The sequence below is a fragment of the Lepus europaeus genome, chromosome 18 (assembly GCF_033115175.1).
Source record: "Lepus europaeus isolate LE1 chromosome 18, mLepTim1.pri, whole genome shotgun sequence".
NCBI classification, from domain to species: domain Eukaryota; kingdom Metazoa; phylum Chordata; class Mammalia; order Lagomorpha; family Leporidae; genus Lepus; species Lepus europaeus.
The window spans coordinates 54954521-54973090 of NC_084844.1; the positions used below are offsets into that span (position 1 = coordinate 54954521).

The 18570-nt window shown below is 46.3% G+C and overlaps 1 protein-coding gene across 3 annotated transcripts in view; it reads left to right on the top strand.

The window, feature by feature from the left end:
- The window catches only part of SHISA6 (shisa family member 6), a 325702-nt gene that overhangs the window by 157345 nt on the left and 149787 nt on the right, over window positions 1–18570 (top strand). For 2 of the 3 annotated variants that reach the window (XM_062175261.1, XM_062175262.1), the window contains exon 3: window positions 2331–2426. The exons of the other annotated variant lie outside the window; for it this stretch is intronic. In XM_062175261.1, coding sequence (XP_062031245.1) covers window positions 2331–2426 — 96 coding nt within the window. The remainder of the gene's footprint in view (window positions 1–2330; window positions 2427–18570) is intronic. 3 annotated transcript variants of the gene reach the window in all.

Below are 18570 nucleotides of genomic sequence, written 5' to 3' on the forward strand. Positions count from 1 at the left end.
GCTGTCTGCTTCAAGCTCTCCTGGTTGTTACGCAGGCTTGGCTTTGAGAGCTGGGCTGAGAAGGCAGGAAACCAGACTTCCCTCTAGCAGAGTGCTGAAGCCTTGGATGTACATAGTGGATGGTGCCGTGCACCTGAGAGAGTCCCAGCAAGTGCTCCCTGAATCCATCCAAACAGAGGGGACTCGGCTTGTTTGTCCACTTGTGCTAGAGCAGGGCTTCTTGTTCCCAATGGGGCATTAAAATCAGCCAGAGCGCTGTTTACAAATACCCCTGTCCAAGCCTGGACTCTGTTGAACTAAGCTGGAATCCGGAATTGCATCTGGGCACCTGTGTTTTTAAAACCTCCCAGATGGGGGCTGGCATTGTGGCATAGTGGGTTAAGCTCTCGACGCCAGCATCTGTGTCAGAGTGTGGGTTTGAGTCTCGGCTGCTAGGCTTCTGGTGTACCTCTCTGCTAGTGCGCCTTGGAAGGCAACAGCAAATGGCCCGAGTGCTTGTGTGCCTGCTACCTGGATGGAGTTCTGGGCTCCTGGCTTCAGCCTGGCCTAGAGCCCACTGTTGCAGCCATCTGGGAAGTGAACCAGAGGATGGAAGATCTCTCTGTCTCTCCCTCTCTGCTACTCTACCTTTTAAATAATTAATTTTTTTCAAAGCTTCTAGATGATTCTAGCACATCTCCAGGGCTGAGATCCACTGATCCAGAGGGAGCCCCTGCAAACAAAAACTGTGATTTGGGTGGTTGTTGCATTTTATCATGAACTTGGCCGTTATAGTATTTATATTAGAAAAATTATAGATTTGTTATGGAAAAAATTCTTGGAAAATAGTTGAAAGAAGAGGAGAAATAGCACTCATTTTCTAACTACCCAAAGGCAGTTGGCAATGTCATGGTGTGGTTTCTTTGAATCTTATTTGCTTATTTTTGGTATGTGTTGATTTGAGTTTTTACAGTACTATGATCAGTTTAATATACCGTGTGCTGTCCAGTTTTTCACTTAGCAATGTACCTTAAGTTATTCACATACTATAATTTTTCATGCACTCTTGCAGCAACATGGAAAAAATGGTTTTCCTCCTTTCTCGCATGTGGGTACTACAGGTTGACATTTGGAGTCCTTTCTTTCTTTACCTTGGCTGCACTTCAAGTGCACTGTGAAATCCTACTTTGAATGTCACAAGTGGAACATTCACACCCCTCTCTTTGAATTCCTTCTCCCAGTCCTTAGCTACCCTCTGTCTTTCCCTCATCTCCAATGCACAGGTGGATGTTTGTAGCTGGCTGATGAGGGATAGGTCTCATTGTGGGGTATCCGGAGAAAACAGCACATTGGTGTCTTCCGAGGCTTTCTGATCACCATATCCTACTTGTCAGTTTCAGCTGCTGTTGGGTTTCTGTGCAGTCACAAGACTGTGGTCTCAGACCGTGATGTGATTCATAAGCGCACACACGTACGCAGCAGCACCCCTGAGACCCACTCCTGCGTGCTTTGGAAAGAAAGAAAACAAACAAGGCAAGGAGAGTGGGGCCAAAGGAGAGAATGGTGGGACGAATACAAAGAGAGTGCCCGTCACAGGATGGTTTAACGTAACGATCTGTCAACTTTATGATGGTGCCGGAGCTGTATGCGTCCAGTGGAGACTATGCTTGGAACTGTGAGCATTGATCTTTTCTGGGGCGGACGATGGAGAGCGTGAGCCTCTCTGGGCACGCTGGGCCACAGCCGCGAGCACGGCTCCCGGTCGGCCCCTCAATCATGAGGGTAAACAGGTGGTGCTTTCCCGTGTTGTGGAGTGAGGAGCATTTTCGACCTCGGGAGAGTTTTTTCAACTGCTGATGGGTTTATTGGGACACAACTCATCAGGAGTCAGGGGGTGTCTATGGACTGATGGTTGGGTGGGTGTTATGCCGAGTCAGAAATGCCACAGTCAAGCCATGTATCCCCTCTTGATGCCCCTGCTTTCAGTGTTCCCAGGACTTTATTCTTTGTTGCACAATAACATATATATACATATATATGCACACACATATATATGTGCTTACATGTATATATGCACACATATATGCATATATATGTATGTATGTAATATTCAGAAATATACAGTATATATTACTATAGTATATATATTACTATATATATAGTATATATATTACTATATAGTAATATACACTGTATATAGTATATATCTTTTTCTCGACCACTTCTACCTTCTGACCAAGCTGCCGGTTTGAACACCTGCACACCCCTGTGGCTGGGTGAGACGGAGCCGCAATCGTCTACGGTCTGGGTGTCGTGGATGCGCCAGGTAATTCTGCCCCATCTTCTTGCAGGGCATTATGGGAAGGATGCTTACCGAAGTGGAGGACCAGATCTCCATAACTTCATCTCATCGGGATTTGTCACATTAGGAAGAGGACACACGAAGGGTACAGTGGAAACCATTTTTTACTAAAATACAGAGGTTGCCTAGGGACCCCTGATGGGAAATGTGAAGAATGTTTGGAGGCCGGAGGCTTACTCGGGACAGGAGTAAGCGGGGGTGGTTCCGTGGCGGCTTGTCCTGGTGGCTTCTGACAGGAGTGACCAGGAGGTCACAGGTGTGACTGTAGAGGTGGTGATAGACTGCCAAGAGACATCCATTTGCTCTGCCCGTGGTGGGGAGCAGGACACGGAAGCCAGTGGCTCCCCATGCCTGGGGACCACAGGCAGTGTGTGGGAAACCCCACCGATGGATGTGGCCGCATTGGCAAAGCATGTGTCCGCCTCTTGGCTGCGATCCCTCTCCCTTTCAAAAGCCACACTTTGTAACCCGAGGTGCACGTTCTGTGCTGTGGGTTCCCAAGCCGGCCCGTGTGCATGTGACATGGCAGCCTTCCTAGGGTTTCTGTGCACACCCAGGGGGAGGTGATGCAGATCTTCGAACCGCAAGATGAGAGCTGACCTAGCGGGATTTGCCAAGCTGCTTTACAACCTAGCTGACAGCTTGCCAAGCATCTGTGCGGTGGGGGTGTGGCATCTTCCTCGATGCTGTCCTTTGTTTAAACAGAGTTCTACTAGTGTTGTGAGCATTCTGTCACATCAAGAATAACTGGATCCCTAACTCCTCTGTCACCGTCCTAACACCTGTGTGCTGTTACAGACCAAATGTGAATCCTATTGTTGGGGTAGAATTTCCTTGTCTTTTCTGAAATATGTGTCTGTTTCAAGTGTGAGTGAACAAGGAAACTTGCAGTATTTTCTGACATTCCATGCACCTACTTTTTAAATTCCCTATGTGATGTCTGTTCATCCTGTAGAGAAAAAAAAAATAATCTGTATCTGTGTATGTATTTTCTGTTGTGTCTTCTTGTGTCTAAATAAAGTTCATTGAGGATACAGGTGGCATTTGTGGCTACTAAGAGTTGCAGAATGGAACTGGGACCAGCCAGTTCCAGAGGGGGAAGAGGGTTACACAGTCAACCATGGAAAGACACGATCCTTGTCATACTGGATCAACTTGGAGCTGAGATGACTGATCCCCATCCCCTTCATGCGAGCTACCTCTCACTGTGAAAGAAATTACTCTAAAATGTAGCAGCATAAAACAGTAATAAACACTGAACCTCTCACATGGATCCTGCAGGTTGGGGATTTGGGTCCTTCTGACTCGGAGTATCTCACGAAATTGTAATCTGATGTCAGGCAGGGTTGCATCATGGCAGAGCTTGGCTGGGGCTGAGGATCTGCCTCTGAGATGGTTCACTCACGTGCTGCTGGCTGTTGGCAGGAGGCCTGTCTTCCTCCACATGATGTGGACTTGCTGGGTGTCTTCATGGTATGACGGCTGGGTGTCTGCAGAATGGAGAACAAAGACACAAGCCAGCACATCGTATATAACCAAGTCTCTTGGTTGCACATTTTCTCAACATCCCATAGGTCATGGTGGTCAGTTCTATTCAAGATGGGAGGAAAAAACACAAGGACATGAATATCAGGAGTGAAAGATCATGGGAGGTCCTTTTAGAGGTCGCCACCCACACAGCTACAACCCATGGAGTGGAGCTGCAAGTCTGGCTGCTTCAAACATAGCTCAGCAGCTTTTACCAAAGCCTCCCGACTGCAGTGGATTCCCATCCTGACCTCTGCCCCTTATAGGTGGTCCAACCTGAAATAGCACACACTCCAACCAGTAAAACTCTTATATATATATATATATATACATATATTATCCATATTATGGCTTTGGGTTCATGCATTCCTTCAACAACTATTTAAGAGGCTTGCTATGTGCAAGAATGGAATTGTTCCCATTCCATTGGAAGAAGCAGACAACACAAATTCTTGGCAATAAGTGCAGGTCAGAGTGCAAGGTGCACTGTGGCAGGAAGCTACTTGTGCTAGGAAAGACCTCTCAGGTCAAGTTGAGAATGGAGCAGAGGCCTGCGTTCCAGCTAGAGACAACAGGAAAAATGGGAATGAGCATTCTTGTTGTGTCAAGAACTGGGAAGGAGGCCAGCGTGTGGGTGGAAGGACAGAAGAGAACAAGAGTGGAAGGAGACAAGATCAGAGCTGTCAGAGAGCCAGGTCATGCATCTGCCAGGTGGTGCACATATGGCTGCTTTCAAATGAACTTGACCTCCATCATAGCCATAGAAAGGTGATCCTCTGTCCCCATCTGTCCTTTCAGCCACTGTCATCTGGGGCATCCAGAGGCCCCTACCCTGTCCATGCCTGGGTGGAGGGGGGGACATGGCTAAGTCTGCTGATCTTGTCTCCCTGTCTTGCTCGGTGGTATCACCCACAGCTGCTGTGCCTGCATCACTCCTTACCAGGCCCTCCTCGCCATACTTTTGTTTCCAGGGCCTTTGATACCTCCTCTTTCCACTTGCGTTTGTTTTCCTCTTTAGATAGAACTGAAGTTTCATGAGCAAAGACACTGAGGTTGAGGGCAAACAGGACTTGGGATATGGAAGTTCTCTTCTCATCCTGGGAACTCTGTAGTCCCCTGACAACTTGAATCTGTAAGGACCAAACTCCATGCTCTCTTCCTTCACGGTAAACTTACTTCAACTTGAAGTGGTCCCTCCCAGAAAACTGGGCCCATGTACACACCCCCAAAGAAGGGAACCTCACAGAAATAGCTAAGTGGGGACAGTCTTCAGTGGGTGTGGCTGATTCTCTTCTTTCTCTTCCACCATGCTTTGCTTCAATTGGAGGTGCTCCTTTTTTAATCTCTTCCTTTATTCTTTTATCTTTTTTTTTTCTCACTGAGAGAACTAAGGAAATCGAGTGGATACTCGATTCTTTTTTTTTTTTTTTTTTGACAGGCAGAGTGGACAGTGAGAGAGAGAGACAGAAAGAAAGGTCTTCCTTTGCCATTGTTTCACCCTCCAAATGGCTGCTGCAGCCAACGTGCTGCAGCCGGTGCACCACGCTGATCTGAAGCCAGGAGCCAGGTGCTTCTCCTGGTCTCCTATGCAGGTGCAGGGCCCAAGGACTTGGGCTGTTCTCTACTGCACTCCCGGGCCACAGCAGAGAGCTGGCCTGGAAGAGGGGCAACCGGGACAGAATCCGGAGCCCCGACCGGGACTAGAACCCAGTGTGCCGGCGCCACAGGTGAAGGATTAGCCTATTGAGCTACAGCACCAGCCTATTTTATCTTTTTTACTACATTTGCCTTCAGTGTTTTCGCAGCACTTGGCTATTGTGTAGCCAGGATTGGATGAGTAGCAAACTGTGACCCTCAGGATTGAATGGGTAGCGAACACCTGCTTTTGAAGGTAGCCGCATTTCCCTACTGTCTCCCCATCACGGAATCAAATGCTTGCCTCTGATCAGACTCTGATTATCCAAGAAGCAAGCATTTGTTGATGGTCCCTGCTCCACATGGCACTGGGACTCAGCACTGGAAGTTTGGCTGACACCTGTCCTATCTGGCATTTTTATGGCCCCCAGAGGTAGTGTGGAAGTGGAAGTAGAAGTAGAATTATAGCCAGCTTGGGGCCGGCACCATGGCGCAGTTGGTTAATCCTCCACCTGCAGTGCCGGCATCCTATATGAGTGCTGGTTCTAGTCCCGGCTGCTCCTCTTCCAAACCAGCTCTCTTCTATGGCCTGGGAAAGCAGCAGAAGATGGCCCAAGTCCTAGGGCCCCTGTACCCGCGTGGGAGACCTGGAACAAGCTCCTGGCTCCTGGCTTCGGATTGGTGCAGCTCCTGCTGTTGTGGCCAGTTAAGGAGTGAACCAACGGAAGGAAGACCTTTCTCTCTGTCTCTTCCTCTCACTGTCTGTAACTCTAGCTCTCAAATAAATAAATAAAATCTTTAAAAAAAAAAAAGTACATACAGATTAAGCAAGGGCTCCTGTAACTTCAAGGGATTGAAGGTGAGCTGACAAGATGTACAGGGGCATAAGTATTTACATTTTCTCAGGTGACACCTAGAATAGATACTTTTTGTTAGTGAGGTTGAGCAGTGAGATTTTAGACCATGGGGTCTTAGTACCTACCAATCCCCTCTACTGTATCTCTCTCCTGCTGGAGGACCCCACATGCTAGCCTAGGAGATCACACCCTCCTTGGTCAGCTTCCCAGGCCACATAGCCTTGTGCTCTATGGCACCAGAATTGGTACTGCCTCCTCTTCTCTGGACTTCTAACTGAATGGCATGCTCCTGTCTTTTACATTTCCTCTCACTTTCTCCTTCTGAGGACCTGCTTCTGTGTGTCTCCCTTTCTGGGATTTCTTCCTTTGATCTCTCGTTTGTTCATCCCGTAGGGCAAATGGAAGCCAAGGCTGAAGAAGATGCTGATCTGAGTGAACGTGAGTTTAGATCAAGTTCCCCTTGAAACCTTTGCTCTGTTACACAAGATGACTCAGCTGCCTGCACAGGATCCCAGAGCAGTGCTTAGGAAAGCCAAGGGTCCCACTTAGGCCACCACAATGCAGTCTCAATCTGTAGGCTGCTGCTTGCCAAGCATTTACGATCTGCTGGCGCATTATATATATTGTCATATTTTTAGCTGTATAACAACCCATGGGAGAGATCTTGTTCTGACTGTTTTACAGGAGAAAAACAAAAACTCAGTGCAGTTGAGTCACTAGTCCAAGTCAACATCAGATGTTGAGATGTTCCAAATCCAGGTCTGATTCTGGAAACCATGGCCTTGATCACTGTGCTATCCTGCTTCCTGTGGATGGGCAGGGGGAGAAGTCTGCCAGGGTAGTATGGGGACTGGGGTCCACGAGGAACTACACAGAGCACACATGAAGTAAACTGTGGCTCTTCTTATCAGGGGTACCATTTGGCAAGACTGAAAATCTCTCTCTCTCTCTCTCTCTCTCTCTCTCTCTCTCACACACACACACACACACACACCATGAACCAAGCCTTAGACAGTTAGCACCAGGTAAGCAGGGCCTGTCCTTTCCAAAGAGAAACTCAGATGTTCTCAGGTTTGTCTAAATGAACGCACCTGCGGAAACCTTACTCCACTTTGAAAGCTGGGTTAAAAACTCAGGCTGGCTCATTGTGTTTTGCATTTGATCAAAAAAGCCAGAGGTAGGGTGGGGATTTAGCACAGTAGTTAAGATGCCACTTCAGAAGCTTGCATCCCACATCAGAGTGCCTGAGTTCAAGTCCCAGCTCCGCTTCTGATCCAGCTCCCTGTTAATATGTATCCTGGGAGGCGGCAGGTGATGGTTCAGGTACTTGGGCCCCGGCTACCCACAATGGAAACCTGAACCGCAGTTTCCTGGCTTGGCCTGCCCTGGCCCAGTCCTGGATCCTACAGGCATGTGGGAGGAGTAAACCAGCAGACAGAAGACCTTTCTCTGTCTACCCCTCTCTCTGCCTTTCAAACAAAATGAAAAATAATCAATCAATTTTTAAAAGTGAAATATTATTTTTTAAGGTCACAGGGCTGTTTCCAGAAGCCTCTCTATGTTAATATTGTTAATTCTAGTGGCCTCCAGTACTGCTTCCTTGGCCACACCAGGCCTGAGTAAGGAGCCCCTATGGGCCGCAGTGGCAAATGTGTGGGAGGTCACTGAAGCTGCAGAGTGAGTGTGTGTGCTTGGCCCCTGGAGGGGCTAATGCTAGTTATTGTCTGCCCTTCCTCTTTTTTTTTTCTTTTTTAATTTTTAAAGATTTATTTATTTGAAAGAGTTACAGAGAGAGGTCTTTCATCCAAATGGTTTACCCCCAAATGGCCACAACGGCTGGAACTGAGCCAATCTGAAGCCAGGAGCCAGAAGCTTCTTCCGGGTCTCCCATGTGGGTGCAGAGGCCCAAGGATTTAGGACATCCTCCGCTGCTTTCTCAGATGCATTAGCAGGGAGCTGGACCAGCAGTGGAACAGCTGGGACTTGAACCGGCACCCATATGAGATGGTGGTGCTGCATTCTGGGGCTTTAACCCACTGTACCACAGCACTGGCCCCTGCCTGCCCCTCCACTTGCTCCTCTGGTCTTTCTCATCATTCATTAGGTCCTTTCTCCATGGTGGGAACCAAATGGAGGTGTGCGTGTGTGTGTGTGTGTGTGTGTGTGACAGAGAGAGAGAGAGAGCGAGAGAGAGAGGGATCCCTGAAGCTTTTGCTAAAAGGCAGGAGCTATAAAATGATTGCTGTATTCTGTATTGCAGGAGGTAGGCCTTATTGCCTGTTTACCCATTCATTCATCCATTCAGCCACATGTACTGAGTACTGGGTATATGCTAGACATGTCTTTAGGCACTGGGGATACAAAAGGCAAACTTACATGCCAGTAAGAGAAGAGAGAAATCAATAAAGAGGGAAGGAAATACATGAGTGAGTCCAATGGACTTATGACATATGAAGCAGCATAAGGCAAAGAAGTGGAGTGAGGAGCTGCAGTTTTTAAGCAAGCATCCAAGAAGGCATTTGAGTGGAGCCTGGAGGAAGTAAAGAATCAGACTTACTGGATCCCAAGGCCCCAGGTCTCCCAGGTCAGGGAGCAGCACCACACTGTCTCCTGTCTGGCTGGAGTGAGGCTGGACGGCGGCAGCCAGAGCATGAGCAGTTGAAGGTGACGTCAGAGAGGGACAGGGCTTTGGACACATAGGGACTTGTGAGGCGTGGAAGGATCTGGCTTCTGCATGAGTGAGACGCACAGGGGATTGTCTGGGAGCTGAGGCATCCGGAAAATGGAAGTGTGTGGGTGGAGCAGGTTCTCTTGTCCTATTCCCAAGGAGGTTGGAGGTGATTGTGAGTTCAGGCTGGCTTCATATTAAGTGTCAAAGCTTATTAAACATCCACGTGGGAATACTGAGTTCAGGGAGAGTTCGTGGCCAGGGAGATAAGCCTGGGAGTTTCCAGTAGGAGAATTTTTCAATAAGCTCATGAAAAAATGAATTAAAGTTTTATTTTGGTGAAAAAAAATTTTGAAATCCATGCAGAGTTTTTAATTTTTATTTTTATTTTATTTTTTAAAGATTTATTTATTGAAAGAGTTACACAGAGAGAGGAGAGACAGAGAGAGAGAGGTAGAGAGAGAGAGAGAGAGGTCTTCCATCCACTGGTTCACTCCCTAATTGGCTGCAACGGCCGGAGCTGCGCAGATCCGAAGCCAGGAGCCAGGAGCTTCTTCCAGGTCTCCCAGGTGGGTGCAGGGGCCCAAGGACTTGGGCCATCTTCCACTGCTTTCCCAGGCCATAGCAGAGAGTGGGATCGGAAATGGAACGGCTGGGTCTTGAACCTGTGTCCATATGGGATGCCGGCACTTCAGGCCAGGGCATTAACCCGCTGCACCACAGTGCCGGCCCCAGTTTTTTATTTTTTTAATAATATGCACCCTCCATGTACTCTCTGAAGGCCCCTTCCCTATAATACCATAATAAATCTCCTGCTGGTCTGGGCTGCAAGTGCCCCCTGAGACCACATTCACCCCCTCACCAGCCCATTTGTGTGGATGCTGCCATGGCCTGCTGGGGCACAAAGTTTGAAATTAGATCTTCTTTTCTAGAAAACAAAGAATGGACATTGGTGTGTAGGCCTCCAGAGAGCCACAGGTTGCCACCCACACAGCAGGATTTGAGAAAGAACCCTCCAGTCATCAGTGTGTGGTGGCAAGGTGTCCCTTGAGCCACTTGACTGAAGGAATCCAGCTTAAGTTTTCTCACAGTCTGGGGGAGCCAAGGGAGTGAGTGGATTTGCCTATAGCAAGGTGTTGGAAGGCTAGCCTCCAGATAAGGCTCAGAGCCCAGAGGCATCTCATCTCCATGGCAACAATGAGCTAGGAAACAGCAGGAAGGAAGGAGGACCAGGCCTGGCTTGCTTGAGAATGGCCTCTGTGAAGCTAGTACTACATGGGGGTGTTCTCTCCTGTTCTCTACAAGTGAGGGTGGGTGAGGAGGAGTAGGAGCAGAGCAGGGAGGACCTCTTGGGTTGTGGGCACCCAAGATCTAAGCCGTGTCCTGGTCACTGTGATCTGAGTGTGTGGGACACGGTCTGTGTATTCTGAGACTGTTCACTTTTGATGAATGGCAGGATACCGGGAGCCATCATCCCCTCATGGTGTTCAGCTTGATTCAGGTGGGTGGCACCTAGCCAGCACACCAGGCTGTCCCGCAGTCTTAGCTTTGGAAACAATTCGTGCCATCAGTAAGATTCTATATTTTGTTAGAATGAAGTCAACCTCACATGGTGCTAACTGACAAAAAGCAAGACTAGGTAGGTCTACATGCATGGTGGATTTCACTAAGTCAGCTTTTCATCATGACAACAGAATACCTGAGGCAACTGGCTTTATAAAGAAAAAAAAAAAAAAGGTTTATTTGACTAGGAGTGTTGTAAGTTCACAGTCCAGGATCAGGCAGACAGCCCCATTAATTCAGCCTGTGGTGAGGCTTCCTACCAGCAGGGCTCCAAGGAGACGTGGAGCACCACATGGCAAGGGGAGCTCATGTCTATGTCTGGGGGGTCTCCTACAAAGCCATGAGGATTTAATCATGGGGAATCCACCCCAAAGACCCAATCCAATCCAGTCATCCCCCAAAATGTCCCGCCTGGAGACACCATAATTGTATTAAATTTTACCATCCTAGACCATTAATCTGAAATTTCAGGGATGAAACATTTAACACATGGATCACTAGGGGGGACATTTAGCATCTAAGCTAAGACCCACACCATAGCATCCCAGGGAATTCCTTGCTCATCACAACTGCCGTTCAAACAAATTAGAAAGAAATAAGTCCACACAGACCCAGTACAATACCTTCGAGAGTTTCTAGCTGAATACTTCCGTTCGTGAGCTCAGTCATTTTTGCTTCAAGATGATTCTACAGAACTACCCCTCTCATGTAGGTCCTATTGATAGAGGATCTGTGATCCTCCTGAAAGCTGAAAGGATGCTGAGATTCTCATCCGCCTGGCCCAGGCATCTGTTTCTACCTAGATTCATTTCAGCAGCAGTTAAACCAGGCTGCCCTGAGAATTACAGTGTCTAAGATCCACTTTGTGGGCCACTGCTTGTAGAGTCCACGTCTAAGCTACCACTGCTCACTTGAGGCGATGTACTTGGTACAGAGGAAATCAGACTACAAACTGAGCAAAGGAATGGACAATCATTCCTCTCTGGCTTACCTCATTCTAAGATTGTGCTTGGGTGGAATGGCACAGTGACTGGGTGGGCATCTAAGCTTGGTCACCCAACTCATCTACTTGGGCAAATGATGTCATAGAGAAAAATCCCCAACCACCAGGCTGAATGCTGAATCCTGAATCATGTGTGTCCCTATTTAATGCTTTTTTGTGGACTTTCTGCTATTGGCCCATGGAAGAGCTGGGCCAGCCAACTGGGGCAATCTGCTGAGTTGGTATAAGAAGAGGAGAGATGGGGGCAGGCATTGTAGAGCAGTGGGTTAAGCCACCACCTGTACACTGGCATGCCATATGAGCTCCATGGCTGCTCCACTTCTCATCCAGCTCCCTGCTAATGCACCTGGGAAACCACTGGAAGATAGCCTGAGTGCCTGGCCCCCTGCCACCCATGTGGGAGAGAGACCTGGATAAAATTTCTGGCTCCTGACTTCAGCCTGGCCCAGCTCTGGCTGTTGTGGCCATCTGGGGATTGAACTAGTGGATGGATGACTCCCTATCTCCCTCTATCTCTGTCTCTCTGTGTGTTTCTTCCTCTCTGTAACTTTGCCATTCAAATAAATATATAAATCTTTTTTAAAAAATGAATTGAGTTTATGGAGAAAAGGAATTAAATTTGAGTTTATTAAAAGAGAGAGGAGATGAAATTCTGGGCAAAGGAGGAGGGGTAGGAGGCACTGCAAGACGCCTGTGTTTTGAGAAGTTGCAGCTCTTACCGCTAGTGTACTTCTATGTTCTGCTCCAAGGAGGACCAGTTTAGGTACCATAAGATCTCCCATGGCCTCCAGAGGTGATTCAATAGAGAAAACCCTGCAAACCCCAGGGGTCATGAACACATCCCTTATCCCTGACTCCCCTCCCCCCCACCCTACCCAACCCGGGGCAGCGGAAGGGCTCAACAGGAAGCCTTTCAATCCTCTTTGGAAGAGAACAGAGGATCCAGTTTCTCTGTTGTCCCAGAGGCTGGCTTGCCCAGCCAGAGGGGTATAGAAGCTCTGGGCTGCTGCTCTTCTTATTTTCCAATCCCTTGTTTGTGCCAAATCCCGGCTTTCTCTTGCCATGACCCTTGGCTCAAGTTGGCCCCAGGAGCAACTTTGTGGCCAGCACAATCTCTCTTCCTGGCGCTGGTCTGGACTGACTGGTCATCCAGGTCGGGCATCTCCCCTTCCCAGGAGCCAGCTCTTGGCATCTGCTTGCCTCATTCTCTGCTGCTCACTGCCAAGAGTCTCACAAACCCTGATGGCTGAGCTACAGGACTAAGTCAAGGGGTAAGAAGGGGTAGGGATGACGTCACTCAGATGTCTCCTGGGATTTCCTGGGATCGGATCTCAGAGGTTGGCCTCTCCATCAACAGTTGCCAGGATTTCTTGGAGGCCAAGGAATGAGGCAGAAGACTGGTGCCCGTAGGATTCCACTGTGTGGAACACAACCATGTTACTATGTGGCTCTGCTTCTGTGCAGACTAACATGGAAGAGTGAAGAATTTCTAGCTATTCCCCACCTGGAGTTGTGGTCTCAGCCTCAATCTTCTTCCCTCCCAAATAGTGATGTAAACTTCCCTCGTGAGATGATTATGGAAGGAATAAAAGATGAAAAGACGAGACTCATGCGAGTCAGACATGCTCTACTGCCAGAGCCACCACTACCTAGGTGTGAGACCTTGACCGCTGTGGCATTTATCTATAAAACAAGACAATACTGCTGCACAGAAACAGTTTCAGAGATTGTAGGAGAAATGCATGTACAAGAGCTCTGAGCCCCCAAGCAAGGACAGCTCTTCCTGTTGCTCTGCCTCAAACTGCTATAGAACCTTTAGTTCTTGAAGACTAAGGCTAGGGCCAGCAGCTTCTTCGTCAGCTGGGAGTTCAGTGAAAATGCAGACTCTCGGGCCTCACTCACCCTCAAACCTCCTGAATCAGGAGCAGCATTTTACCAAGATCTCCTGATAGTTATTCATATACACACTAAAATTTGAGAAGCACTGATATAAAAAGAGTTTTGGATTTATTCTTTTAATTCCAGTGATCCACTCACTGGAAGGTCTCCAAGGTCATGTCCATTTCTGAGATTCATTTTCCATGAAGTCTCATTCCATAGGCTGCATATTGCAAGCCATGCTGTCCTATTGAAGAGGCATTGCACGTGGCTGTTTTACGTGCTATGCCACAAGGCCAGCCCCTGAATTCTTAACAAAATGTTGTTATTTAGAAATAATTTCAGACAGATAAAATTTGCAAAAAAATATTGCAAATAATTCCCAAATTGCAACATTTTATCACATTTGCTTTCTCATTCTTTTTTTTCCTGCCCTGTTTCTCTCTATACACATACATTATATATACATATGTATTTGTTTTGAAACTCTAAATAGATGTATCTCTATCATTGTTTTTCTGAAATATTGGAGAGTGAATTGCAGATATGATATGTCTCTACCCCCAAATACTTAAATGTGCATTTCTTTTTTTAAGATTTATTTTAAAGGCAGAGCCACAGACAGAGGAGAGAGAGAGAGAGAGGGAGAGACAGAGAGAGAGAGAGGTCTTCCATCCACTGGTTCACTGTCACAAATGGCTGTAACAGCTAGGGCTGGGGCAGGCCAAAGCCAGGACAGTAGCTTCTTCTGAGTCCCCATGTGGGTGCAGTGGCCCAAGTACTGGACCATCTTCCATTGCTTTCCCAGGCACATTAGCAGAGAGCTGGAATGGAAGTGGAGCAGCCGGGGCTCAAACCGGTGCCCATATGGAATGCCGGCATTGCAGGGGGAGGCTTAACCCCTTATGCCACAACACCAGCCCCAAGTGTGTGTTTCTTAAAATTAAGGACATTCTCTTATCTAGCTACAGATGATCAAAATCAGAAAATGAATACTGATACAATACCAGTACCTAATCTCCTTTATTCAAATATACAACAAATACTAAAAGAAAAAATGGTTTTTCTGGCTGTGGATCACTTGTTGTTAGGGTTCCAAGTATTTGATTGTTTTGCTGTTTGAAAATGAGGTGTCTCTACAATTATGTTCTGTAGTGGTTATGTTGGTGTATATAAATACACTATTAATTTCTGTGTGTTAATTTTATAGTTTGTTACTTTGTCATTTTATCATTTATACTATAGGTACACAATCATACAATATGCAAATAAAGATCCTTTTACTTCTGTATGCTTTTTTGATTTTTCTGTCTGATTGCATTATCTTAATATCACTAGTACAGTATTAAATGGTAGTAGAGATAAAGGACATCCTTGCTTTGTTTCTAATGTGAGTAAAAATGCCACCAGAACTCTCCTATCCCTTTAAGATACTATCTTTAGGGCTAAGGAAGACACATTGATTGATCCAGATAAATAGATACAGAGAGTCAGGCAGACACAAGTTGATTTGGATTAATTTGTATTTAGAAAGTGTCCCTTTTTTTTTAAGATTTATTTATTTATTTGAAAGAGTTACACAGAGAGAGAAGGAGAGGCAGAGAGAAGGAGGGCTTCTATCCAGTGGTTCACTCCCCTGTTGGCCCCAACGCCTGGAGCTGCACTGATCTGAAGCCAGGAGCTTCTTCCGGGTCTCCCATGCGAGTGCAGGGGCCCAAGAACTTGGGCCATCTTCCACTGTTTTCCCAGGCCATTGCAGAGAGCTGGATCGGAAGTGGAGCAGCCAGGACTCAAACTGGTGCCCATATGGGATGCCAGCACTGCAGGCAGCGGCTTTATTAGCTGCACCACAGCGCCGGTCTCTGCCTTAATTCTTGCCTTTTAAAAGTGGTTTTTAATTAATCAGGAATGGAAATTGAATTGTCTCAAAAGCTCTTTGAGCATCTATAGAGATAACCATATGTTCTCTCTCTCTTAGATATAGATATATTAATGAATTCCCTAGTATTGACTCAATGTTGCATTCCTCAAATAAATTGTGCTTGGTTATGATTTATTATTTTCTTAACAAGGAACTAAAGAATGTTAATCCACTCAACATTTTTGTAGCATTATTCAAGAATGATACTGGTCTTTAGTTTTCTTTCTTGTATTGTATTTACAATAATTATTTATTAAATGAGTTAAGAAGTTTCCTTCATTTTCAATACTTTGGAACCATAAGTACAACACTGACACTATCTAGCCTCCCCTTTTTGAAAACTGGAAATCATTCTCCTGTGAAAGCATCAGGGCATATTGCTTTGAAGGAGGTAATTTAGTAGTAATTTTTGTATAATATATGCACATTTGCTATTTAATTGTTTTTAATTTTAGTATTTGGTAGATTTTAATATTTCTTTATAGTAAGTCATCTTTGTACTTATGTTTTTTTTTTAAAGATTTATTTATTTATTTGAAAGTCAAAGAAACGGAGAAAGAATAAGGTGCAGAGAGAGAGAGAGAGGTCTTCCATCCGCTGGTTCACTCTCTAATTGGCCGCAATAGCTGGAGCTGCGCCAATTCGAAGCCAGGAGCCAAGAGTACTCCAGGTCTCCCATGTGGATGCAGGAGCCCAAGGATTTGGGCCATCTTCTAGTGCTTTCCCAGGCCATAGCAGAGAGCTGGATCAGAAGTGGAGCAGTCAGGACTCAAACCAGCAACCACATGGGATGCCGACACTGCAGGCAGTGACCTTACCCGCCACAGCCCCAGCCCCTGTACTTATATCCCAAGTGTTTAAATTTAATCTCTTTCATCTGGTTTGCCATTTCTCATTGATGTTCTTTAACTTACACTTTTTGTATGGCGATTGCCATGTTTGTTCTACTTGTTCTTTCTGCTTCCTTTGTGCTTCCATTCTTCAGTTGCTGATTTCTGTACTGTCACATAGCTTCTATGCACCAGCTGTCTTATTTCTTACTCATCTGTCATCTATCCATATATATGACTTTTTCTTTCCTTCTGAAGTTTGCCCAGTCATCTTTCTGCTGGACGAAGTTCGTCTTCCAATAAATTGCTCAAGAAGGGCTCTTGGATGTATAATTTCCTAAGTTCTTGTATCTTGAACTGTTGTTCTGTAGAGTTGGCACTTAAAGTTTTCCACTATAAAATTCTAGATTCATACTTTCTTGTCCTGCCTTGCTTTGTATGTTTTTTTATATCTCCGATGATGGTTTAATTCAGACCTTGTAAGTCATTTGATCTTTTTGTTTGAAAGTCTTAAGAATTAGTTTCTTTATCTTGGAAGTTCAATAATTTTATTGGGACATTGGAGTGTCATTATTCCTAGGCCAGATATCTCAAAGTCCATCTCCTTCAGCCCTGACATTTTGCTGAGCTCCACTAATAGAGTCTGTTAGCAGAGTAGCACTGGGAGTGGGGGAGGAGAGATCTACCTGCATTTTCTGCCATCACCTAAAATCCAGCATGTCCTAAGGTGAATCTGCATTTTCTCTCCAAAATCGTCTTATCTTTCGCATAGCAATCAGTCGACATCGTTCCCCTCTAGCTGTCCAGCCTGGAAGCATTAGCATCGCTTTTGCTTTACTCCCTTGACACATTCCATGTCCCATCCTTGTTCTATTGAGTCCCCTTCAGTACATCCTTTGGTTCTTTCACATCTGTCCACTCCCCAGTACAAGCTTTTGTCAACTCATTGCCAGCTCCACATAGTAGGAATCCAATTGGAATCCTTGTCTGTGCCCTATATGCTTTTTCATTTCCCATTTTCAGCAAATCATGCTCCACTCAGGTTCTAGGGTGGTTCCTGTTTTCTTTATTTCTTCCTTTCCCTAGACATTCAAGTCCCTCCACCTTCCTTGTCATTCCGACTGCCCTTCTGCTTGGTGCTTGCTTCTTACTGCATTTTGGTAGCCTTCCTGGTCTGTTGAAGCTCTTCCTGAAAGCGCAGAAGCACAGGAGGCTTCCTGCATCCATGAAACCTGACATGTTCAGTTTCCCACATTTCAGCTTACTTGAAATTTTACTTATGCTTTATAGCCGTGGACAAGTCTTGCTTGTTTTTTTCCCATATAGTTCACCCTCCATGATTTTTTCTCATACCTGAATTCTGGAGTAGATACTGCTTCTGGTAGATTGGCCTTTAAACTGCTTGTTGCCTTATGATATTGTTTAACTATTTATATTTACATAAATGTCATAGGTTCCCAGTGATTGTTAGCTCTTTGATTAGACTAGGTTTAGGGACATGGTATAGAACAAAGAGAGTAGCTCTTCCCTGGGGATATCTATATATCTAACAGTTGTTTATGAGGCCTGGAACTTGGCCTTGTCCCAAACAGTCCAATTCTTTTAACTCTCATTTATGTTCATCTACTTTAAAATGGAGAGGGGGAAAGGGAGAGAGAGGGAGAGAGAGAATTATGCCATCTACTAGTTAACTCTCCAGATGCCCACAACATCCAGGGTTGGGCCAGGCTGAAGTCAAGAGCCTGGAACTCCATTTGAGTCTCCCATTTTGATGGCAGGGACCCAAACACTAGCACCATCATCTGCTGCCTCTCAGGATGCATTAGCAAGAAGCTGGATTGGAAACAGGTACCTGGACCCAAACTGGCACTCCAATATGGGGTGTGGGTATCCCAATCAACAGTTTAACTCATTGCACCATAAAGTACCCCCAGTTAAATTTTTAACTCTAACTTTATCAAGAGTTATTAGAAGTTTAAGGAGAGAGTTCAGAGTAAATCGTCTTAGACTGAAGTTGATGCAATAGAGTTCTATAGTAAGAAAAATAATAGGGCCGGCACTGTGGCTCACTAGGCTAATCCTCCACCTGTGGCGCCGGCACCCCAGGTTCTAGTCCTGATTGGGGAACCAAATTCTGTCCCGGTTGCTCCTCTTCCAGTCCAGCTCTCTGCTGTGGCCCTGGAAGGCAGTGGAGGATGGCCCAAGTGCTTGGGCCCTGCACCCACATGGGAGACCAGGAGAAGCACCTGGCTCCTGGCTTCAGATTGGCGCAGCATGCCAGCTGCAGCGGCCATTTGGGGGGGGGGGTGAACCAATGGAAGGAAGACCTTTCTCTCTGTCTCTCTCT